The sequence below is a fragment of the Cydia amplana genome, chromosome 25, assembly GCF_948474715.1.
Source record: "Cydia amplana chromosome 25, ilCydAmpl1.1, whole genome shotgun sequence".
NCBI classification, from domain to species: Eukaryota; Metazoa; Arthropoda; class Insecta; order Lepidoptera; family Tortricidae; genus Cydia; species Cydia amplana.
In genome coordinates this window covers 4,420,045-4,445,455 of record NC_086093.1, presented here as the reverse complement: position 1 = coordinate 4,445,455, position 25,411 = coordinate 4,420,045, and the positions used below count along the sequence as shown (strand labels likewise).

At 40.2% G+C, this 25,411-nt stretch overlaps 1 protein-coding gene across 1 annotated transcript in view; it reads left to right on the top strand.

Annotated features, from left to right (window-relative positions):
• Positions 1-25,411, top strand: part of LOC134659700 (unextended protein-like) — a 39,490-nt gene that overhangs the window by 1,743 nt on the left and 12,336 nt on the right. Inside the window, exons 2-9 of the mRNA XM_063515389.1 lie at positions 8,321-8,692; positions 9,357-9,462; positions 9,831-10,163; positions 11,369-11,614; positions 12,822-12,938; positions 20,117-20,288; positions 21,155-21,346; positions 22,933-23,079. Of these exons, the coding sequence (XP_063371459.1) occupies positions 8,321-8,692; positions 9,357-9,462; positions 9,831-10,163; positions 11,369-11,614; positions 12,822-12,938; positions 20,117-20,288; positions 21,155-21,346; positions 22,933-23,079 (1,685 nt within the window). The remainder of the gene's footprint in view (positions 1-8,320; positions 8,693-9,356; positions 9,463-9,830; positions 10,164-11,368; positions 11,615-12,821; positions 12,939-20,116; positions 20,289-21,154; positions 21,347-22,932; positions 23,080-25,411) is intronic.

Below are 25,411 nucleotides of genomic sequence, written 5' to 3'. Positions count from 1 at the left end.
TTCCACACGAATTTTGGTGGCTAGCCATAAGCCGCGCGTGGCGCTGTCGCCATATCTGTCCTGATGGTAACAGACGCGTTTTGTTAGAGAGTGAGTCTTCTGTACCTAGTACTATTATTTATTCTGTGGTTCTGTTTACATATATGCCAATGCTACAGAAAATATTAATTTTATCCAGGGGGCCGGTTTTTTGAATTTCGACCGCACTGTATATTTCGTTAAGTAATATCTCCACTACTAGGCATATAAATTCTACTAATAGAATTCTATCACTCGCATTTCAAAAATTTGCTATTTGCCGATTTCCACCGATTTTCGAGTGATGAAATCGAGCGATCGAAAATTCAAAAATCCTGCATCGGGGACAATTTAACTAAATTTGAAACATATTTTGAGTGATATGTATTCAACAGTAGGTAAAAATAGTCGTAGAAAAACAGCTTCAACATTTCAATAGAAAAACATTCCTTACCAAATTGGAGCCGTATGCAATATCCATGACGCATCTTTTGTATATAAACCAGGCCCATACATAGTTGTAATACTAAACGTAAGAAACCGAACTGAATATCTGTTGGAAATCTATATTAGGTTAGGCGTTAGTTGCTGGCCAGATGATACCAATGCTTCGCTTCGAGTCATGCCAAATATATGAAATATATACCTAAATGACGGTGCGTTTATCAGTAGACGCATAGAGAAATATATACTACTAGCGAACCGCTCCGGCTTCGTACGGGTTAACAAATTATACATAAACCTTCCTCTTGAATCACTGTATCTATTAAAAAAAACGCATCAAAATCCGTTGCGTAGTTTTAAAGATCTAAGCATACATAGGAACAGACAGCGGGAAGCGACTTTGTTTTATACTATGTAATAATGTAGTGATGATTTATCATGGTGCGTTTTAACGGTTAACGAAAAATAGAGGTACAGTCATCAGTAGAACTAGTAGAAGCATCTCTATGCATAGAGTGCTTACTCCATACATCAGTTTTGGTACCAAAACGCCTATTATTTTCGTAGTCGGGCTTTTTCTAAAATAAATATCGAAAACCTGATTCTTTCAAATCTGGACATTCTTGGGCTCATTCTACTCAGAATCGACAGCATTTTTTTTAATGGAAGGGTGGAGCTTCCATTAATAAAATATGTCCCAAAATGTCCATCCACGTTTTATTATGAGAAAATTTTTCACTTTCACGACGGACGTGACGTAGTGGAAGTGGAATGTACAATTTTCATACAAATTTTTGGGACATGTTTTTTTATCATCAGTATTTGAATATGCTAGTGATTCTGAGTTAAAAGAACCCAAAAACACCAGGATCCGTGAGAATCGGGTTTTCAATATTTATTTTAGAAAACGCCCAGTCGACATCACGCATCGAGTAGCGGAATTATCAGCACCGCTCCACATTTCATTAGCTGCATTAGCAATAATTATTCTTTCTTCCAATCACCACATAGTATAAAACAAAGTCGCTTCCCGCTGTCTGTCCCTATGTATGCTTAGATCTTTAATGCTACGCAACGGATTTTGATGCGATTTTTTTAAATAGATAGATTTGTTCAAGAGGAAGGTTTATGTATAATTTGTTAACCCATGCGAAGCCGGGGCGGGTGGCTAGTATACTACTAATTTAGACAAGCCCTGAGGAAAGAAAGGCAAAGCACCCACCCTCCACAACCCACGTTATCATTACGCACGCTTCCTACGCGTATCAAATAGGTCAATCGACAATGCCCTTGGTTACCTGAATGTAGGGCTGTCTTTTGGTCGATCACCGGATTAAAGGTTCCGTCACACAGGCGCGTTTTCCGGGCGGGGCGTGAGCGTTTTTTATGTAAAAGCGGCGCGCCCCGCTCACGGCCCGCCCGGAATACGCGCCTGTGACGAATTCTTTAAGCCCTGGGCACACTTGCTGAGTGTGCGTAGACGTACACGTGCGCTTTGTAATTTAGATACACACATACATACCCTTATGACGGCATAAACACACTGTATAAACATTTACGTAACATCACGTAACTATCTCTATAGGATAACATTAGCTTATGTTATCGCATTTCCGTTTAGTTTTTAAAAGGATTCTATCTTCTCAAATATTTGTGGTCTAAAAATGGCTGCGGTTGTGTGGCGAACGTTATTGTGGTTTTGTTTTCCTTATCTGAGAGGCTGCCGACCAAAATGAAAAGTTTTGGTACACAGTGCGCTGCAAACCGGTTAATTGGCTTAAGTTAAAAAACCGGCCAAGTGCGAGTCGGACTCGCGTTCCAAGGGTTCCGTACATTACACAATTTTGAACAATATCAAAATCTAATTAATTAAGTTCAACTCACGCTTGACTCCACAATTCTAATAGGTTTTCCTGTAATCTATAGGTAAAGAACTACCTATTTAGTGTATTTTTTCAAAATTTTAGACCCAGTAGATTCGGGAATAAAGGGCCAATGGTAATTTTTTTGTCTATTTTCTTGAACTACTTACTTCTACATGTTTATCCTAAAATTATAAAAGAAAAGTTTTTAGGGTTCCGTACCCAAAGGGTAAAAACGGGACCCTATTACTAAGACTCCGCTGTCCGTCCGTCCGTCCGTCCGTCTGTCACCAGGCTGTATCTCACGAACCGTGATAGCTAGACAGTTAAAATTTTCACAGATGATGTATTTCTGTTGCCGCTATAACAACAAATACTAAAAACAGAATAAAATAAAGATTTAAGTGGGGCTCCCATACAACAAACGTGATTTTACACCGAAGTTAAGCAACCGACGACGTTCGGGGCGACGTTCGTTCGGGGCCAGTACTTGGATGGGTGACCGTTTTTTTGCTTGTTTTGCTCTATTTTTTGTTGGTGGTGCGGAACCCTCCGTGCACGAGTCCGACTCGCACTTGGCCGGTTTTTTTTCTTTTTGGGGTACAGAACCCTAAAAATGGAGTTATATTTATCTTTAAAAGTCCAGACGTCATCTTAAAAATCCCTGACATTTCCCGACCTCTCCAAAAATAAACATCCACTCCATGCCATGCCACTATACGATGTAGCTATAGCACAACCTACCTTTTCCTTTGCCCAACTCCAAACTTTTATATTTAGCTTTTATATTGGCACCTTGGTTAGGCAACCTGGCGGCCTAGCCAAGGTGACAATCGCTTGCGCTTCGCCATCGAATCGCTTTGTGTCTCTCTATCACTCTAGATTCCATATTAAGGCTTCGTCACACAGGCGCGTTTTCCGGGCGGGAAGTGAGCGGGGCGCGCCGCTTTTACATATAAAACGCTCACGCCCCGCTCACACCGCGCCTGGAAAACGCGCCTGTGTGACGAAGCCTTTAGTGTGACAGTGCAGACAATTGCGTTTCGTTCGCTACGTAGCGTTAGCGTTGGCATGTTGGCTACGGGGCCTGATCCTCTATAAAGCTCACAAACATTACGATTCAGATTACGATAATAACAGTATTGCTTTTATTGCCATAATGAAATCTTGTCCACTTTGGCACTGGATCAAATACTCTTATACTTTTTATAGTTAAATTTTACTACAAGCGTATAAAAACGCGTCCACTTAGGTACTATTCAAGGTTTTGTATTTGTGTTGCATTGCCAATAGTAAGCCTTTAGACGCATAATGCCAAAAACGCAAAACGCCATTCATACGCGAAACGCCAAAGACGTGTATTGCCAAATTCTGTTAATGCCAAATACGTGGAATGCCAAAGCTGTATAAAAACCAAATACGCATAATGCCAAATTTTTTTAAAAACCAAATACGCATAATGCCAAAAGCTAATAACACCCAAAAAATTATTTGATATCATCCAAAACCTTCCATATACATAAATGTAATCTGTTATATAATTACCTATAGTTGGTCAAACAAAATTATCAGTAATTAAGAACAAAAAAAACTATACTCATCCTTTTCTTTTGGGTGCTAGTATTAGTCTAAGTCAAAGATAGTATGATTCTCTCTGTCTATGTTTGAAATGAGACAGTCCTTTGACAAACTATAGTTACCTACCTAAGTCGAATACAGGGCTTTGTACTTGTGTTATTCTATTATTTTCACATTATCAGGGTATTACATCACACCTTTCACACCTTCCTCGATTAAAAAATAAATAACTAATGTTTTTTCATATAACTACCGCAACATGCAAGCCCATTGCCCATACTGCCCTAATTACTATATATAGTTCCTGTTAACATAATATAATTATATTTAAGCGTTTTTGTCTTTATGCGTTTTTGGCATTATGCGTTTTTTGGCATTCTGCATTTATGTCATAAAGCGTATTTGGCGTTATGCGTATTTTTTTTTTAATTACGCGAAAGGTCAAAATGGCGTTTTGCGTTTTTGGCATTATGCGTATAAAGGTGTTAATATAGGTACACCTAAATAGTGCGTCTCGTGGCGTGGTGTTATACAAGAAAAATAGTTCCTGAACGTGGTGATTTTATTTAATCGTATAGCATAAATAATTTACAAATAAATCGAAAATACATCAGGTATGTCACAAATTGATGTCCAAGGTTCTCAGGGCCACTTGCGCCATTCACTAAACCGGGGTTAACCGGTTAAACTTGGAGTTACCACGTTACGGAAAAGTACAGTCAGCGATAAAAGCTTGTACCAACAAATTTAATATGTATGCTTAGATCTTTAAAACTACGCAACGGATTATGATGCGTTTTTTTAAATATAATTTAACAAATTATTATTAAATTATATTTAAAATAAACCGCATCATCAAAATCCGTTGCGTAGTTTTAAAGATCTAAGCATACATAGGGACAGACAGACAGCGGGAAGCGACTTTGTTTTATACTATGTAGTGTAGGTTACGTTAATACGTCGTATCTATAAATTTCTGACATCATTCACCCAATATCTGAGGCACGATGTTTCCCAAGCAGAGCTAAATGTGACGTTATCTATCAAAAGAGACCTTGTTGTCGATGGCGCTTAGGCCATTATTAACGATGCTCCGATATAAATACAATGCCGCGCGACGCGGTGCGGCGTAAGCGCCATCGACAATAAGGTCCCTTTTCATAGATAATGCCCCATATTGGTGAAAGATGGATAATGTAAAGTTTGAGCATCTAGAGGCAGGGCTATTAATGGAACTGGCGGGTTGCCAAACAGATATCATAAACGTAGGGATGATAATAAGAAATACCTACTTTGTACATTATAGAGGAGGCGTAAAAATAGGAAATGAGAAACAAATATGGCGCTTCGTGCGAAACTTGTGACGGAAGATATGGCCACCAAGACCTCATCCATAGCCAGCAAATCTTTCCACCATATTATGGGCTAGGGGCAGGCTAGGGGTCTCTATGCTGACGCGAAAATCGATGTTCGAAAAATGTTTATCTGTATCTCCATCATTGCAGAATCCTAGTCGAGATTTGGATACATCATCAATTTTGGTATTCGCAGTTCGCTGTAGATGTGATCGCTTTATGAATACCCCGGCATGGCCCCCTCACGCCGGGTGAAGGTGGCTGCCGTATTCCCCTCCCCGCTTTTAGGTCACGTACTAATTGTTTGCGACTGTCGATTTGCCTCGGCAGCGGCATGGGAATGAACACTTGTAAACAACAACAGAAAGTGTATGTTTAGCAAGGCATGTAGGCAGGGGAAATTCAATCTTAAGTCCTGGGGGTCCTTTTTTCGTTCGTTCCTTTTATACCCTCTCTTATGTAACCGCGACCACGATGTGATGTAAATAAATGTATTCTATTCTATTCAAGTCAATAGCTTAATGTTAATAGCTTATTATATTATGTGTAGTTTTGCGACCTGTCTGACGTAGTGGGTAGTAGTGACCTAGTGACCCTGCCTAGTGCCCTGCCTAATGAAACCAATGGTCCCGGAGTCAAATCCTGGTAAGTAAGGGCATTTATTTGTATGGTGAGCACAGGTATTTGTTACTGAGTCATGTGTGTTTCCTATGTATTTAAGTATTTATATATTACATATATCGTTTCGTTGTCTAAGTATATACTCACAACACAAGCCTTATTGTGCTTAATGTGTATTTATTAAATTATCTAAGACTTTGACTCTGTCATAACTCATATACATATTGTACAGAACCTATACGTTAATAAAATGCTCCGCTCCATAATGTAAACAAATTAAACTTCATAAACTCCTGCCAGTATCGTATCCCCGATGTGTTTACTAAATAGTGAGATGTTATTTATATTACAGTACATTTGGTTGTTATTTACCGCCCTAGTCCGCACTAATTCGCTTAATACGTGCCTATGTCTAAAATTTTAAGGGCCATATGTACCGTAAAACGTTGTACAGTCGCCATCAGATATATCGGAGCGGCCAAGGTGCTTACAAATATCTGAGCACGCCTCTATTGTCAAGGCGTTAGAGTGCTTGTTCAGATATTGTGAACACCTTGGCCGCTCCGATATATATGATGGCGACCGTACAATCATCATCTTCCTCGCGTTGTCCCGGCATTTTGCCACGGCTTATGGGAGCCTGGGGTCCGCTTGGCAACTAATCCTAGTAATTGGCGTGGGCACTAGTTTTTACGAAAGCGACTGCCATCTGACCTTTCAACCCAGAGGGTAAACTAGGCCTGTATTGGCCTGATGGCGACTGTACAATACACGTGCGAAAAGGTAATTCGCAACTCCTTCGGTCGTGTTTCAATTTATCGCCACTCGTTGCGAATTTCCTACTTTTCGCAATGTACTATTCAATAACCTTGTCCCACTGAAATTGACCGGATTATTCCACGATATCGGTCACTCAGTCAAAACTACTTGTTTGCATTATAATTCAATCAATCTTCTTTACGGTCAACGTAATTTGTAAATATACGTCATTCATAACATACGAGTTGCGTGTTTCGTAGTGTTTACCGAGAACAGGGGCTGGAAATACAGGCCATACAGGGTGGGTTTTCCACGAAGAATAATTATCCAATTATAAATGAGTCCGAAGCTTAGGCGGGTACCGTGAAGTGTAAACCTGAAAATTGGAAGATCGTGTAGGTATCTATAATATATAAATAGATATAGATATTGCAAAGAGGGAGCCTTAGGGATTTGTTGTTACTCGGTGATGTATGTTTGGGCGTGACATTTAAAATTGGCAAATAATAGAGTACTTACTCATATACTTACATGTACCTAAGTATAATTGGTATTTATGGACAATAATTACATAATTGTTTTAATTCTATTTGATTATTTTACGTAACTTTATTTTCATTCATTCTGTTTGTCGGCGGAGTGTTTTGACTGTCTAGTGTCTATTTTAGTTTGCCACGCAAAGGCCTCCCATTTTATAAATACATATCTGAAACTATATTAGATAATCGTATCTTACATATTGACAGTAGGTTCATTTTAAACCCCGCCATCTTGTTCGGTCTTGACTTCAACTTACAGAAAGTTTCAAAGAAGATGGAAAAGTTCTATGAAATTTCACAGGAAACTTCCATTTTGGAAATGAGAATTTTGATTCCAGAAAAAACAGACGTTTCGGTATCTTTTCCATGTGGAAATTTTGCAATTATGGAAACTTTTCAACGGCTCATCAGTAGTTTTCACGAATCATCCTGTAGCATATTATTGTGTTGCGTGCTAACTTACAATTTGGAAACAAAACAAATGTATATGATAATTAACTTTGCGTACCTAGTTAAGTGTTAGGGGTGCTTTTGGAGTGACAGGGTTACGTTACCTTGAAAGGGGTGTGGCTAATCTAAAATAGGAATTTTAATTCATGGAAATTATAAACAAATGTGTGACCTTAACAATGAATGTGGTTAGGGTACGTTGAGCCTGAAAGATAGTGCTTTTCGAACGATTTCAAAATGAAATACGGACAAAATGATGACTTTAGTTATCTTATATTTTTAAACGAGAAATTCTTTTATATATATTTATGTATTTTGGGATTTTTGGGGATCTCGGAAACGGCTCTTAACGATTTCGATGAAATTAGCTATATGGGGGGGTTTTATCTCTGGGAAAACGTGCATTTTGGAGTTTTGATATTATTTCCGAGCAAAGCTCGGTCTTCCAAATATTAGTAGAGTTAATACCGGTGATCTTTACGGCTTGGGCTGGTTGAGTGAAGGATAAAAGGAATAAATAAATGTAATATTATATCTTTACACAAATTAACTAAGCACCAAAGTAAGCTCAAGAAGGCTTGTGTTTGTGTGGGTACTCAGATTGCCGGCCTTTAAGATGGAAGTACGTTTTTGAAGGTCTCAGACTTTACTATTGACCCGTATTTTTGACCTCTAACTATTTCATTGTCTACAGCTCAACAGACCTCAACCAGCAGGTCCAACAGTGGGACCTCTCCCACGACACAGACATCAACTATCTCCCCAACACTCCTCCCAAGGAAAAAGACGTCGAAATCTTCAACAAAACCAAAGACTTTGAAACAAACCTAATTAGAAAAAAACGAGATGACAAAGATGTTACCTTTACTAATCAAGCGGCGAAACGAAATGTCACCGTGTCAGATACTACGACGAAAGTGGCAGATGTTGACATGGATTTTTATAATGTTAAAGCGGATTGGGGTATGATAAAGATTGATGGGTTGAGAGTGGAGGAAGCTGATAAGGATCCGAAGATTGTGAATGGGATCCCTAGTGTGCTGGCCGATTCGAGGTTTACGTTGAGGTAAGGATAAGTTCAGATCTCATTGGGTTCAGTCAGCAGCGGAAGCTGCTCGGCGGGCGAGGAGGTGTTCAAAATTACCTTGACACGTTCTTACATCTGTGAACATCTCGCCCGCTTAGCAACTTCTGCTGCTGACTGTAGAACGGTGTATAAACCCCTTGGTATATGGAGGTTTTGGTCTCCGGTTGAAGCCGTTACAGAGATATTAAGTATGTGTAAGGATCTCCCTACATATCTCGACGCGGAATAGTTTCTTTTTACAAGATGTTTCTTAACCTAAAATCAGTGCAAGCTGAATTTATAGTGAAAATCTTTTACTTTGAAACGAACCCGATATCGCGAAAAAGAATTAGCTGCCTCATTTTGGCTGATCAGATATAGATGTTTCTAAAGGGAAAACTTAAATTAGTTTCATGATTTCATGGTTAGTCCCATAGTAAAAATATACTTTGCAACATTTGGCGGAGGGTTGATAAAACTCGTATGTCGTCGCCGTGTTTGTGTCGTGCCGGTACAATCACGCTCCGTGATTGTTACGCCATTTAGGGTTCTAGCTAAATTGGATATTCCATAGTGTAAGTATGGAACAACCAATTTAGCTAGGACCCTGAATGGCGTAACAATCCCGTGTGGTTACAGTACATGTACGTTCTTTTTTTCGCAGGTTGTTCGGACAAGGCTTTACTGCACGCACAGTGATCGCGTTCACAGAGGAACCCCTGGAGTACGGACAACCTTGCAAGTTCCTTGTCAAAAACGGAGAGTACATGGTGAGTACTTGTACTACTTTGCTGGTCAACTATTCTGACAAGTCTTTACCACTCGCACAGTAATTGCGTCCACAGACCCCTGCTGGAGTACGGTCAACCTTGCAAGTTCCTCGTCTATATAGTGAGTGATTAGGTGAATCAACTTTTTAGTGTCACTCGTCGGTTAAGGTTATATCTATCTGTTACAAAAACCAAACAATGTTTAGAATGAGACTCTGAGAAATATTGTTTATTCCAACCGGACGCGACCTGACAAGTTAGACCTAACTAGCTACGCGCGTTAATACGACACGACTATGTGGGGTGACTATTCTTACCCTATCCCTACTGTGCATTTTGGGCGTTGTGACCAAATAAACTTTTTACAGGTAATCCCAGAATCCATAGAGAAAGACCACGCGTCAGCCCTCTTCGAGGTGACCGCACCAGCTCACATAACAGACGGTCACCTCTACATCTGCGCCAAAAACCTGCGTCCAGGCATCACCAGCCCGTCCAAAGACAAGGACAACCATTTCCACCAAGGCATGGAGTCTTGGAAAAGAGTGGCTATCCACCAGAAGTTGTTACCGCTCTGGGTGACTCTGACGCTGGTTCTGATATGTCTGACGTTCTCGGCGCTGTTTTCTGGCCTGAACCTTGGATTGATGTCACTCGACCGGACTGAGTTGAAGATCATATCCAACACTGGGACGGAACAGGTCAGTTATTTATTTATTTAGAAATTTGTTTAGAAATTAAAATAAGGCAACAAGGTCCATATTACAAATATTAATAACTTACAGACTAACATATATATGCATTTGATAAACTTAAAAACTAAACACTATTTAGGCGACAAAACGCCTAAATAGTGTTTAGTTAGTGTTAGGCGTTATGAACTTGGACTTACTTTTTGCCTATATAGATGTGAATGCAGAAAGTTTTTTTTCCTTCAAAGTAAGAATGTATTATAAGCTGCAAAAGTGCATACCCATTTTATAGATGGACGTCGGCGGCCATTTTTGTTACATTGGCTACGACCGAGTGGCTATGTGCAAGAAGTGCTAGGACTTGTCAAGCAATGCGCAAAAGTATAAACTCGTGTAGTGAATCTATCTTATTAAACTACAGAAATACCTACAGTTGAATTAAAAGCTTAGTTATCAAACTTTATCAATTATAATGCCAAAATTGCCAATCATCTGCTTTTTAACGTTATACGAAGTTAACGAAGCTTAAAAAAAGCGGCCAAGTGCGAGTCGGACTCGCCCATGAAGGGTTCCGTATTTAGGCGATTTATGACGTATAAAAAAAAAACTACTTACTAGATCTCGTTCAAACCAATTTTCGGTGGAAGTTTACATGGTAATGTACATCATATATTTTTTTTAGTTTTATCATTCTCTTATTTTAGAAGTTACAGGGGGGGGGACACACATTTTACCACTTTGGAAGTGTCTCTCGCGCAAACTATTCAGTTTAGAAAAAAATGATATTAGAAACCTCAATATCATTTTTGAAGACCTATCCATAGATACCCCACACGTATGGGTTAGATGAAAAAAAAATTTTTGAGTTTCAGTTCGAAGTATGGGAAACCCCAAAAATGTATTGTTTTTTTTCTATTTTTGTGTGAAAATCTTAATGCGGTTCACAGAATACATCTACTTACCAAGTTTCAACAGTATAGTTCTTATAGTTTCGGAGAAAAGTGGCTGTGACATACGGACGGACAGACAGACGGACAGACAGACAGACAGACTGACAGATAGACAGACAGACAGACAGACAGACATGACGAATCTATAAGGGTTCCGTTTTTTGCCATTTGGCTACGGAACCCTAAAAAGTTGCGTCACGTACCTGTTTTTTTCCGAAATGCCCCTATCTGTCAGCTCTGTAGTAATTTTAATTAATTTAACAGGAAAGGAAGTACGCCAGAGCTATAATGCCGGTCCGTGACCATGGAAACTACCTTCTCTGCTCCATCTTACTTGGAAATGTGGCTGTCAACTCCACCTTCACCATACTTCTCGACGACCTGACTTCTGGACTCTTCGCTGTCATCTTCTCTACGCTAGCTATAGTGCTGCTCGGAGAGATCACTCCTCAGGCCATCTGCTCAAGACATGGGCTGATGGTTGGGGCGAGGAGTATCGTCATTACTAAGGTTAGAATACTCTCCACGTTACTCAGAAATGTCTCTTAATTTCTTCACCATTCTGCGGGATGAGCTGACGTCTGGATTCTTCGCTGTCATCTACACACTGGCTATAGTGCTGCTTGGAGAGATCACTCCTCAGGCCATCTGCTCAAGACATGGGCTGATGGTTGGGGCGAGAAGTATCGTCATTACTAAGGTTAGAATACTCTCCACGTTACTCAGAAATGTCTCTTAATTTCTTCACCATTCTGCGGGATGAGCTGACGTCTGGATTCTTCGCTGTCATCTACACACTGGCTATAGTACTGCTTGGAGAGATCACTCCTCAGGCCATCTGCTCAAGACATGGGCTGATGGTTGGGGCGAGAAGTATCGTCATTACTAAGGTTAGAATACTCTCCACGTTACTCAGAAATGTCTCTTAATTTCTTCACCATTCTGCGGGATGAGCTGACGTCTGGATTCTTCGCTGTCATCTACACACTGGCTATAGTACTGCTTGGAGAGATCACTCCTCAGGCCATCTGGTCACGGCATGGGCTGATGGTTGGGGCGAGAAGCATCGTCATTACTAAGGTTAGAATACTCTCCACCTTACTCAGAAATGTCTCAAAAACTAAAAAAGTTTTTTTGTATAATGTAGGGTAGACTTACAATAACTGTTAACAATTAATTAATTAGGCAATTAGCTAAGTTTACCCATCTATGTTTTTAAGGGAGTTCCCTCTGCCAACAAACTGTCCTGCAGTTTGGCAGAAGAAGAAAAATATGTATGTTAGGGTTTATTTCATCTGAATAAACGATTTATTGATTTATTTATTTTTATTTTTATTTACTTCTACCCTCCATACGTTTTATGGACATAGACGAAGACAGTTTGGAGCAAATATTCCATTATTAAACGGGCCTTAATCGCGTGTATAATAAGTTTTAAGTGTTATAATAATAATGTTTAAAATTCGTGAAAATTTAAATCTGAGTTGGGAGTACTGGTGCTGTAGCAAAATATTTTTATTATATTACTAGCGACCGCCCCGGCTTCGCACGGGTTAACAAATTATACATAAACCTTCCTCTTGAATCACACTATCTATTAAAACAAACCGCATCAAAATCCGTTGCGGATTTTTAAAGATCTAAGCATACATAGGGACAGACAGCCGGAAGCGACATTGTTTTACACTATGTAGTGATAATAAAAAATATATCGCAGGGTGTGATGGCGTTAACGGCCCCACTGGCATTCCCCGTGAGCAAGATCCTGGACTACCTGCTGGGTGAAGAAATCGGCAGCGTCTACAACCGGGAGCGTCTGAAGGAGCTCGTCAAGGTATGGAATGTATGGAAACGATGTCGTCTTTAATATCTTACGCTTAATCATACTCTTGCCATTGACTTATATCTCAGGACTGGCCTTACGTGCACTAAATAAATTTTAGGCAAAAAATTAATTTTTGGTACACGCTTTTATCGCTGACTGTACTTTTCTTACGACAGACAACTAATACTCATCGAGACTATTCTAAAAACCCTTAACACGATTAGGTTGCGTTGTTTCATCACAGAGTTCCTAGGGCCACCTCCTGTCTCCCTCATCAGATCAGCTCGATGGCACCATAATATTGCATTGTCACCTGATTTACATGTGTATGCAAATTTTCAACTTCATTGGAAGTCGGGAAGTGGATCAAATTTAACTTGCAAGATTTGATTACAGACCGACAGACAGACAACGGGACAGGTGAAACTTAATAAAAGCTTGTAAAATGGTACTAGTTCAGCGGTGTCACTCACGAATTTGAGCCTATCGTGCAGTCTAACGCAACTAGTTGCGACCAATCACGCGGCCGCGCGCGCGTGATGCGAACTCATCAACCAATCGCGTTGTAGCGTTTTCACACCGCTGTACTGGCCCCATTCATGCCCCATCCTTATTGCCCGTAAGGCCATTCCTGAGATATATACGTCAATGTCTCTTGCCCTTGTCCAGTCGCCATCAGATATATCGGAGCAGCCAAGGTGTTCACAATATCTGAACACGCACTCTAACGCCTTGACAATAGGGTATTTGACTACTAGTCAAATCAGTTTATTTTTTCGAGCTGTCAAAACGATTTTGCTATGAGGACTTTTTTACATTTTGCTGTGTATGAAGGTATCAGATCAAAATTCGATAATTGTCAAGAAATAATTTACTTACCTGTAAGGTAAGTACCCTATGAACAACTTTTGGTAATTTATTTATAGTTCCAATTATATTAAATTTAATATGAGTTACGAAACTATAACAATAGGGTATTTGACTATACTGAAAATCGTAATTAGATTCCAAAAAAGTAAGACAATGTTGCCACTTTTTACTAGCGCGATTTGTATTTATGTAAAAATAAGTAAATAAAAGTACTTTTTTAAATCGTAGGAGTAAAATTACCAATAAATAAATTATCTTAGCGTGTTTATTTCTAAAAAGGAATTTACTATTTTACAAACAAATTATTGCAGTGGCAACATTGTCTTACTTTTTTTGTAATCTAATTACGATTTTCAGTTTAATAGTCAAATCGGTTTCTTTTTTCGAACTGTCAAAACGATATATATAATGAATATTCTATAGAATGTATATGAAACGCTAGCATGTGACGTCACAATCAAATAACCTACTATAAAGTAGTTTGATACAGGTTTTAAAATAGAAATAACTGCTCTCTACGTTTCTCTATAAATCTTCTGGTGCTTTATTTCATGCATGGTGTAAAATAATTTATTTTAAATACAGTCAAGTACCCTATAGAGGCGTGTTCAGATATTTGTGAGCGCCATGGCCGCTCCGATATATCTGATGGCGACTGTCCCATTCACTTGGGGTCGGCGCAGCATGCCTTTTTCCATACCTCTCTGTCACCTGTCATCTCATCATTCACTCGCGTTCGTTTCATATCATCACTCACACAGTTCATCCACCTTTTCCTCGGTTTTCCTCTCCTCATACAGGCAGACGTGTCTCACTCCGCGATTTCGTCGCTTTGCTACAGGTAGCTAAAAGTACATCCGTTCCGTCCCAATTTTGGGGAAAGCCATAAGCCGCGCGTGGCGCTGTCGCCACCTAGCGGCCACATCTGTGCTGATCGTAACAGACGCGTTTTGTTAGAGAGTGCGTCTTCTGTACTTAGTACTATTATTTATTCTGTGGTACAGTCAGCAGCAATAGTTGCTAAGCGCGCTATGTGTTCAAAATGATCTTAACGCGAATTTATTGTTAAGAGAATAAGAGCGCGTGAAGGTAATTTTGAACACCTCGCCCGCTTAGCAACTTCTGCTGCTGACTGTACTTCCCTCCACATTCATTCGTAATGCCTTATGCTTATACATATTATTATTTGTCTATCTTTCAAACATAGCTAAAAATCACCGCAAGGAAACTCGTTTTCACGTAAAAAACCCGCATCGAAATCGGTTTATCCGTTTGAGAGCTACGATGCCACAGTTTTACGTCGTTATTGTGCATCCATTCATTTCTATAATTAAAATAAATGTAGGTGAATATTATAATAGATTAGAAATATAGACTCAATGGAATATTGTTAAGTTGTTTTAGAACGCAGCCATAGTTTTTTTTTTTTTTTAATCCGTCGCCTCTGGCGCCTTTTTGATTGTCATCTGTCTAATGCTGTGAAATACACTGTTATGTGAAAAGTACAAGTTTTCTTTCTTAAAATCACGAATTAAAACCACGAAATCCTTCATGGTAGCAGAGCGTGGTTCCTAATCAGCGGAAGTGATCAGTAGTTGAAGGAAAATCCGAAGTATTTCAAGAATATAATTGTTCGTACAGTACAGCGATACAGTCGCCGGGTATATCGACTGCAGATCGTTATAATACAACGAAACAGCAATTATACCGATATCGGACGTCAAGATGGGCACAAACTTGTTCAATTTAGAGAAATTGACCGGCCGTGACAACTACGCGACTTGGAAATTTAGTATGAAGACATATTTGCAGCATGAAGATCTTTGGGAGTCCGTGCAACCTAGTGACGAAAGCAAAGCGATAGATCCTAAAAAGGACATGAAAGCCAAAGCTAAGTTGATTCTGCTGTTGGATCCTCAGAACTATATCCATGTACAAGATTGCGAGACGGCAAAACAAGTGTGGGAAAACTTACAAAAGGCCTTTGATGACAAAGGGCTGACAAGGAAAGTAGGCTTGCTTAAGGATCTGGTGAACACGTCTCTAGAGTCAAGCAATAGTGTTGAAGACTATATTAGTAAGATAATGACAACCGCTCACAAACTTCGCAATATTGGGTTTGATGTTAACGAAGAATGGCTCGGCACACTAATGCTAGCTGGTTTACCAGAAGTCTACATGCCCATGTTAATGGGGCTCGAAAGTTCAGGTGTGGCAATTACCGCTGATCTTGTGAAAACAAAACTTTTACAAGAAATTAAATCAACAGACTCGGGCGCTGCCTTATACACAAACTTTAAGAAGACTAAGCAGGACCAGCAGCCTGCCAAACCTAAGGGTCCTAGATGTTACAGCTGCAACAAGCATGGTCATTATGCTAAGTTTTGCAAGAATCCTAAGAAAACTACACACAAACAACAGAAGAGTGGAGATAGTACAAATTTTGTGGCAGCGTTTTCAGCATCTTTAGGAACAGAAAGCAACAATAATTGGTTCATAGACTCAGGTGCCTCGATGACTATGACAGCTAGAAAAGACTTAATGTATAACATTGGCAAGCCGCCGGTAACTTCAGTCACTGTAGGTAACAAAGCAACATTACCTGTATTGGGAGCCGGGTGCGTTGATGTCAAGTTGAGTAAAGGAGGGATTCTTCAACTGAAAGGGGTCCTGTATACTCCTGGACTTGGTCCTAATTTGATATCAGTGAGTAGCATAACAAAGAATGGTTATGAAGTGAGATTTTTTGAAAAGGGATGCCATGTTCTAAATGCAGAAGGAAAGATCATCTGCACAGGAACACAGATGAATAGGCTTTACTTGCTAGATACAGCCAATACCTTTGAAACTGCACAGTTTTCTACAGCCAGAGGTAATGTTGACAATACCTTTTTATGGCATTTAAGAATGGCACATTTAAATGTATCCGATGTCAACAAGCTGCCTATTGCTGCCGAGGGTGTGACTATTGAAACAAAAAGTGACAATATCAGATGTACTCACTGTGCAGAAGGAAAACAGACAAGACTGCCGTTCAACAAGGTGGGTTCCAGAGCCACACAGCCCCTTGAGCTCATACATTCTGACTTGTGTGGGCCGATGGAACACCTATCAGTCTCAGGTATGAAATATTTTATCACTTTTGTCGATGATTACACTCGTATGTTCCATGTGTACTTTTTGAAAGATAAACTGAATATTTTAGAAGTATTTAAAGATTTTAAGGCTAGAGTTGAAGTACAGCTTGAAAGAAAAATTAAGATGATTCGCACAGATGGAGGCAAAGAGTACTGCAATAATCATTTTGAAAAATATTTACGTAGTAATGGTATTATCCATCAGACTACAACACCGTATACAGCTCAGCACAACGGTTTATCAGAACGCGGGAATCGCACACTTGTTGAACGGGCAAGATGTATGTTGTTTTATGCCAAACTAGAGCCAAGGTATTGGGCCGAGGCCATAGCCACAGCTGCCTATATCACAAACCGCTCCCCGTCTAGGAGCCTGGAAGGTAAGACTCCATATGAAATGTGGTATGGGCGTAAACCTAACCTGTCCCATATCAGAATATTTGGCACGGAGGCCATGGTCCATATACCCAAGCAGAAGAGACAAAAATGGGACAAGAAATCGACAAAGTTGATACTAGTGGGATACTGTGAGAGCTCAAAAGGATACCGGCTATTAGACCCAACCAGTAGAAAAATCATCAAGAGCAGAGATGTTATTTTTCATGAAAATTATCAAAATAACATGTTTAATGAAAACACTGTTTCAGTTGATCTCCAAGGAGAAGAAAACCTGTCATCAGTCAGCTCCAGTAGTTCCTTTGAGAAGAAGGAGAGCCCAGCGACCAGTGATGACAGCTTGAAAGGCAGCACCGCGGGTCATTCGAGTCCGACAAACTCCAATGGTACACCAGGCAGCAAAGGTAAGGCTATAAAGCCTGTAAAGGATAATAATAGTGAAGATTCTAATAGTGAATATCAGACTGATACAGAAGATCTTGATGAAACCTATTATCCCCCGGTAAATACAAGTCTATTGCAAAATCAAGACAAGAAAATTACTCTAAGGCCCCGTAAGAAAGCAAATGAGAATAGTTTGTTCTGTTTGTTCACTAATTTGTCCGATCCACAGTCAGTAGAAGAAGCCATGTCATCTCCACAAGCCGCTGAATGGAAAAAGGCCATGGACGAAGAGTACAGCTCTCTGATGAAGAACAACACATGGAGCTTGACTGATCTTCCAACCAATAAGAAGGCCTTACCTTCCAAATGGGTATTCAAAACTAAAACTGACCAGGCTGGAGAGGTTACACGTTTCAAGGCCAGACTTGTCATAAAAGGATTTGCTCAAAAGAAAGGGATAGACTACGAGGAGATTTACTCACCAGTAGTAAGGTATACAACCATACGCTACCTATTTGCTTTAGCGGCAAAATATAGCATGGATATTGATCAGATGGATGCTGTTTCTGCATTCCTACAGGGAGAGATAGACACTGATATTTTCATGGTACAACCGGAACTATATGTACAAGGATCTCAAGTATGCTGCTTACATAAGTCTATATACGGCCTAAAGCAGGCTAGCCGCTTATGGAATATGAAACTAAATTGTGTACTACAAAATATTGGAATGCAGCAGTCTAAGACTGATCCATGTGTTTATTTCAATGAAGAAAGGAATACTTTCATTGCAGTATGGGTCGATGACCTACTTATTTTTACATCTCAACAAGATGTCAAGGATATGTTGAAGAAGAAGTTGATGAAACATTTTGAGATGAAAGATCTAGGAAAAGCTAGCCAGTGCCTAGGATTCAACATTACAAGACAAGGAGGTACAGTTATGTTGGATCAGAAAAAGTATATTAATGAGATACTAGATAGATTCGGGATGTCAGAGTGCAAAGCTGTAAAAACGCCTATAGAGCCTGCCATCAAGTTTAGCCAAGACGCAGAGCCAGACAATAAGTATCCATACCGGCAAGTTATTGGCTGTCTTCTATACATAGCTCAAGCCACAAGACCCGATATCTCATTTGCAGTCAATGCACTGAGTCGATACAATGCAGAACCGAATACTGAACATGTGACTGCAGTTAAAAGACTGTTGAGGTACTTGCAAGGCACCAAGGATCTCAAACTGAGCTATACCATGAATGGTGACTCAATCATCACAGGCTATTGCGATGCAGATTGGGCTGCAGATGTGGTAGACCGCAAATCCTGCACGGGCTACATCTTTATGTTACAGGGCGGTGCCATTTCCTGGTCGTCGCGTAAGCAGCAGACTGTAGCTTTGTCGACAGCCGAAGCGGAGTACATGGCGATGTCCTCGGCCACTCAGGAGGCGCTATGGTTGAGACAACTTAGCGCAGAGCTTGGCCAATGTCTGAACGAGCCCCTCACCATTTTCAGTGATAACCAAAGTGCGATAAAACTTTCTTTAAATGATTGTTATTTGCCTAGATCAAGACACATTGATATACGTTATCATTTTCTTAAAGAACATGTTTGTAATTCTAAGATTAAATTTTGTTATTGTAAGGGTGATGAAATGTTAGCCGACATTTTTACAAAAGGTGTAACCACCAATAAGATGTTGTATTGTTTAGCAAGAATAGGCTTGCGTTCTAGGGGTGGGTGTTAAGTTGTTTTAGAACGCAGCCATAGTTTTTTTTTTTTTTTAATCCGTCGCCTCTGGCGCCTTTTTGATTGTCATCTGTCTAATGCTGTGAAATACACTGTTATGTGAAAAGTACAAGTTTTCTTTCTTAAAATCACGAATTAAAACCACGAAATCCTTCAAATATGATGGCTCAACGAGACATATACATTATTTTACAATTTTTAAGTGGTTGTTTTTAGGGTTCCGTACCTAAAGGGTAAAAACGGGACTTCTTACTACTTACTAAGACTTCGCTGTCCGTCTGTCTGTCTGTCTGCCTGTCCGTCTGTCTGTCACCAGGCTGTGTCTCATGAACCGTGATATGATGATATGATGTATTTTTGTTGCCGCTATAACAACAAATACTAAACACATAATAAAATAAATATTTAAGTGGGGCTCCCATACAACAAACGTGATTTTTGACCGAAGTTAAGCAACGTCGGGCGGGGCCAGTACTTGGATGGCTGACCGTTTTTTTGCTTGTTTTGCTCTATTTTTTGTTGATGGTGCGGAGCCCTCCGTGCGCGAGTCCGACTCGCACTTAGCCGTTTTTTTTTAAATACAATATTGCTGCTATATTGTGCATATTATAAATGCCTACGCTTACTTCTCTCATGCGTTCCTTTACGCAGGTAACAACTGAGATGAACGACTTGGACAGGGACGAAGTGAACATCATCTCCGGAGCCCTGGAGCTTCGCAAGAAAACTGTATTTGACGTGATGACCAAGCTGGAAGATGTGTTCATGCTGCCCATCACTTCGGTGCTGGACTTTGAGACCATGAGCGAGATTGTCAAGTCTGGTGAGTATTATCTGACCACCGTGAAGTACCTTGATAAGGATGAGGTGAACTTCTCCGGAGCCCTGGAGCTTCGCAAGAAGACTGTATTTGACGTGATGACCAAGCTGGAAGATGTTTTCATGCTGCCCATCACTTCGGTGCTGGACTTTGAGACCATGAGCGAGATTGTCAAGTCTGGTGAGTATTATCTGACCACCGTGAAGTATCTTGATAAGGATGAGGTGAACTTCTCCGGAGCCCTGGACCTTCGCAAGAAGACTGTATTTGACGTGATGACCAAGCTGGAAGATGTGTTCATGCTTCCTATCACTTCGGTGCTGGACTTTGAGACCATGAGCGAGATTGTCAAGTCTGGTAAGTATTATCTGACCACCGTGAAGTACCTTGATAAGGATGAGGTGAACATCATATCATATCCGACCACGGCGGTACCCGTCCCAAATTCCCTTTTGCTAGCCTTTGCCTTGGCCTTGGCCTTTGGCGCGTTAGCCGCGTAAGCTGAAGACGCGGGTTCGATTCCGCTTCGGCCACCAATGGATTTGGCCACATTTTTTTTAGTCCGCTGTTCTTTAGCCTGGGGTCCGCTGGTTAACTAATCCCAGGAATTAGCGTAGGCAGTAGGCATTCGTTTTACGAAAGCGGCTGCCATTTGACCTTCCAACCCAGAGGGTAAACTAGGCCTTATTGGGATTAGTCCGGTTTCCTCACGATGTTTTCCTTCACCGACTGGTAAATATCCAATGATATTTCGCACATAAGATCCGAAAAACTCATTGGTACGGGGTTTGAACCCGCGACCTCCGGATTGCAAGTCGCACGCTCTTACCGCTAGGCCACCAGCGCTAAATCAAGTAATATTTTCGCAGGCTACTCCCGTATCCCGGTGTACGAAGGCCACCGCGGCAACATCGTGACGGTGCTGTTCATCAAGGACCTGGCCTTCGTGGACCCCGACGACAACACGCCGCTGCGGACCCTCGCGCAGTACTACCAGAACCCCTGCAACTTCGTCTTTGAGGATGTCACGCTTGATGTCATGTTCAAGCAGTTCAAAGATGGTACGTCATTGTATATTACCGTGGACCTTACACCAAGGATCTGTTTGTAGACCCTGGCACAAAATAATAGTACTAAGTACAGAAGACTCTCTAACAAAACGCGTCTGTTACGATTAGCACAGATATGGCCGCTAGGTGGCGACAGCGCCACGCGCGGCTTATGGCTAGCCACCAAAATTGGTGTGGAACGGATGTACTTTTAGCTACCTGTAGCAAAGCGACGAAATCGCGGGGTGAGACACGCCTGACCCTGGTAATAATAGGTGTATGATGGCAAGAGGTCTCGTATGTAACAATTTTCATACGTGTCAAATCTTGCAAGTTAAATTTGACCCACTTCCCGACTTCCAATGAAGCTGAAAATTTGCATACATATGTAAGTCGGGTGACAATGCAATATTATGGTGCCATCGAGCTGATCTGATGATGGAAACAGGAGTCGGCCATAGGAACTCTGTGATGAAACAACGCAAACTAATTGTGTTTGGGGTTTTTAGAATTGTCTCGGTGAGTGTTAGGTGCCTGTGGAAAGAAAAGTACAGTCAGCGATAAAAGCTTGTACCAAAAATAAAAATTTTGCCATAAACTTATTTACATTACAGTACATTCTTAAACAAATTTGTGTGGCGAATAAAAGGTCAAGTGAGTTTTTGTCCACACACAATGGAGGGTTTCGTACCTTTATACAATACACAAAGCTATACAAGCAAAGGTCGCATCTTACGTAATTTGTTTGAAAAGTTACAGAAAACGTTTCCGCTTGTTTAAAATTAAAATTAGTATGGGTAGCACATCGTAACTGGTGAATTTCCATATAACTTGAAACTCCGGTAGCCGTTTAAGAAGTGTAACACTCTTACGGTAGATGTTGCTCGGGTCCCCTTGTTTTAAGTTTATTTTAAGCTTAATAGCACCGTTCGCAGACGTTTCTGCTTGTTAAAAATTTAAATTAAAGTTACAGAAAGTTTTGTATAATTATTTTATTAGGGTTTCGTAGCCAAATGGCAAAAAACGGAACCCTTATAGATTCGTCATGTCTGTCTGTCTGTCTGTCTGTCTGTCTGTCCGTCTGTCTGTCCGTCCGTATGCCACAGCCACTTTTCTCCGAAACTATAAGAAATATACTGTTGAAACTTGGTAAGTAGATGTATTCTGTGAACCGCATTAAGATTTTCACACAAAAATAGAAAAAAAAACAATAAATTTTTGGGGTTCCCCATACTTCGAACTGAAACTCAAAATTTTTTTTTTCATCAAACCCATACGTGTGGGGTATCTATGGATAGGTCTTCAAAAATGATATTGAGGTTTCTAATATCATTTTTTTCTAAACTGAATAGTTTGCGCGAGAGACACTTCCAAAGTGGTAAAATGTGTGTGTCCCCCCCCCCCCCGTAACTTCTAAAATAACAGAATGATAAAACTAAAAAAAATATATGATGTACATTACCATGTAAACTTCCACCGAAAATTGGTTTGAACGAGATCTAGTAAGTAGTTTTTTTTTATACGTCATAAATCGCCTAAATACGGAACCCTTCATGGGCGAGTCCGACTCGCACTTGGCCGCTTTTTTTTGTTATCAGGTCACAAAGGGCACATGGCGTTCGTACACCGCATAAACAACGAGGGCGAAGGCGACCCGTTCTACGAGACCGTCGGTCTGGTGACGTTAGAAGATGTCATAGAAGAGATGATACAATCCGAGATCGTCGATGAAACTGACGTGTTCAGTAAGTCAGTTGGGTACTTTCCTATACTTAAAACATAGAGTAATATAGTAAGACAAGAGTGCTCACTCCATACATCAGTTAGACTATTAATTTCAGTGTCTACATCTAGCATCGAGTAGCGGAACTATCAGTACTGCTACTTGACAATAGATGTAGCACCGACCGGAAAGTCTTATCTCAACAGCATAAGACTTTCCGGTCGGTGCTACATCTATTGTCAAGTAGCAGTACTGATAGTTCCGCTACTCGATGCTAGATGCTAATAGTCTTTTTGGTACTAAAACTGATGTATGGAGTGAGCAATCTATGTTTTTTTTTCTCTATGACTAAAAATAAATTATTTCACACTGCACGAAATAAAGCACCAGATAATTATTAGAAAAACATAGATAGCAGTTATTTATCAGATTTATTTATCAGATAGAAATATAAAAAGTAGGCGAGTTGAACGTGACGTCACTACACACGTTTTCATATAAATTCCATATTGGAAAATCGTTTTGACAGTTCTAAAAAAGAAGCTGATTTGACTAGTAGGAAAGTAGCCAATTACAAATAATGGGGTTTTCCAATCTATATTGGCGGAACCCCTGTCAAAAAGTGCGAAATTCGTGTACAGTTTTTTTTTATGTTTTTGTTTAGTAACACTCGTTGAAATTCTTTATTATAGAGGCCAAACGGAGCCGACATGTCTTTTTGATAAAGGCTTCTTTTAAGTAAGTAGGTAGATAAAAAAAAAAAAAACAAACAAATACTGGGTCCCCGAAATACAATACAATACAGATCCTCTTTTTTGCACAACCTGAATAAAACATTTACAGAGATACACACACACATGAAAACAGAGGTAACAACAGGCGGACTTATCGCTAAAGAGCGATGTCTTCCAGACAACCTTTAGGTAGTGGAGAAATGATAATATTAATACAAATACAGAGTTTAACTAGTTCTTAATACGCCTCTTAGTGTCATTTCCACCAAACCGCCTGTTACCGTTAAAACGCTCGTTTAATTTTATTGTATGGGAAGTTTCATAATTCACTGCTGAGTGACGTTGATCAGTCTGTCAAATGTGGTTGGTGCAACTGGGCCTTAGTCTATATTTATGTGTTCATATCTAAGGGTAATTTGCACCAACTACAATTAAACTGACGATTTTAACACAGGGTTAAATTGTATTGGTAACTCCCGGTTTACCCCGAGTTAGTCGCTAACCCTGGGTGGTGCAAAAGGCTCTAAAGTAGAATTAATTTAAACAGTCAAAACCGAAATCTACCGCTGATAACTTAAATAATCCAATAGGGTTATTAATAAACGCGTTACTGACCTGAATTAGCTATGAATCGTTTGTCCTTATCTGTCATTTTGACTTATGTATTTGTAAGATAGGGATAAAAAATAATTTAACTAAATCAGACCCGTAATGTTTTACAAATAAGGGGGCTAGTGTTTCCAAATCATGATCAACTAGACCAGCGGTCGGCAACCGTTTAGCATCCAAGGGCCACATAGTAGTTAACAAAGTAGACGCGGGCCGCACTTTGTTAATATTTATGATTTTATCAGACATTGTCGTTTTTCAATATTGCATACAAAATAGCCAGGGAGGCTCGCGGGCCGTAAGTGACAGCCGGCCGCCGGTTGCCGACCGCTGAACTAGACCAACGGTATGGTGCAATCTTTTCGAGCGACGGCACCATACCTTTGGCCTACTGTCGAGTATTAACAAATTAACACATATCAGTCAAAGAATAAGGATCAAAGTCAAATGCCGTTCTAACAGTTTTAATCTTCTGTCAAAAGATGGCAGTAAATTTACTGTGGCTACATAATTTACCATGAGAGTAAAGCTTTGGATTCCTCCGAAAATGGTGCCGTCATATGACGGCCGTCATATAGCGGCAGCAAAAGACGGCCGTCTTTACGGTGGCGACATGTGGAAAGTACCACGGCGTCATAACACACCGTCAGCCACCAAGGTCAAAGCGGCAAATTTGAAAAATGTAGGCGCGATGGGATAACGTCCCATAGAAAATTTGAATTTCGCGCCTTTTCCTACTGACAAGATTTGCTTGATCATCTATAATTTACTTGGAGGATGAAATATCATCAGAAGAGGAAAATAATCGTAGTACGGAATCATTTATTCAAATCTCGTGTCATTTATTCAAAATGGCGTCACCGCTATCTAATAAAACGTTCACGAAACTATCGACACCGTCATGACGGCCGTCATCTTACGTTACGTTGACGGTCAACGTAACGTAACGCCGTCTAGGAAACCGCGCCATCTTGTTTACATAGACAACGTTCTAGTGACGTCAGTCAACGC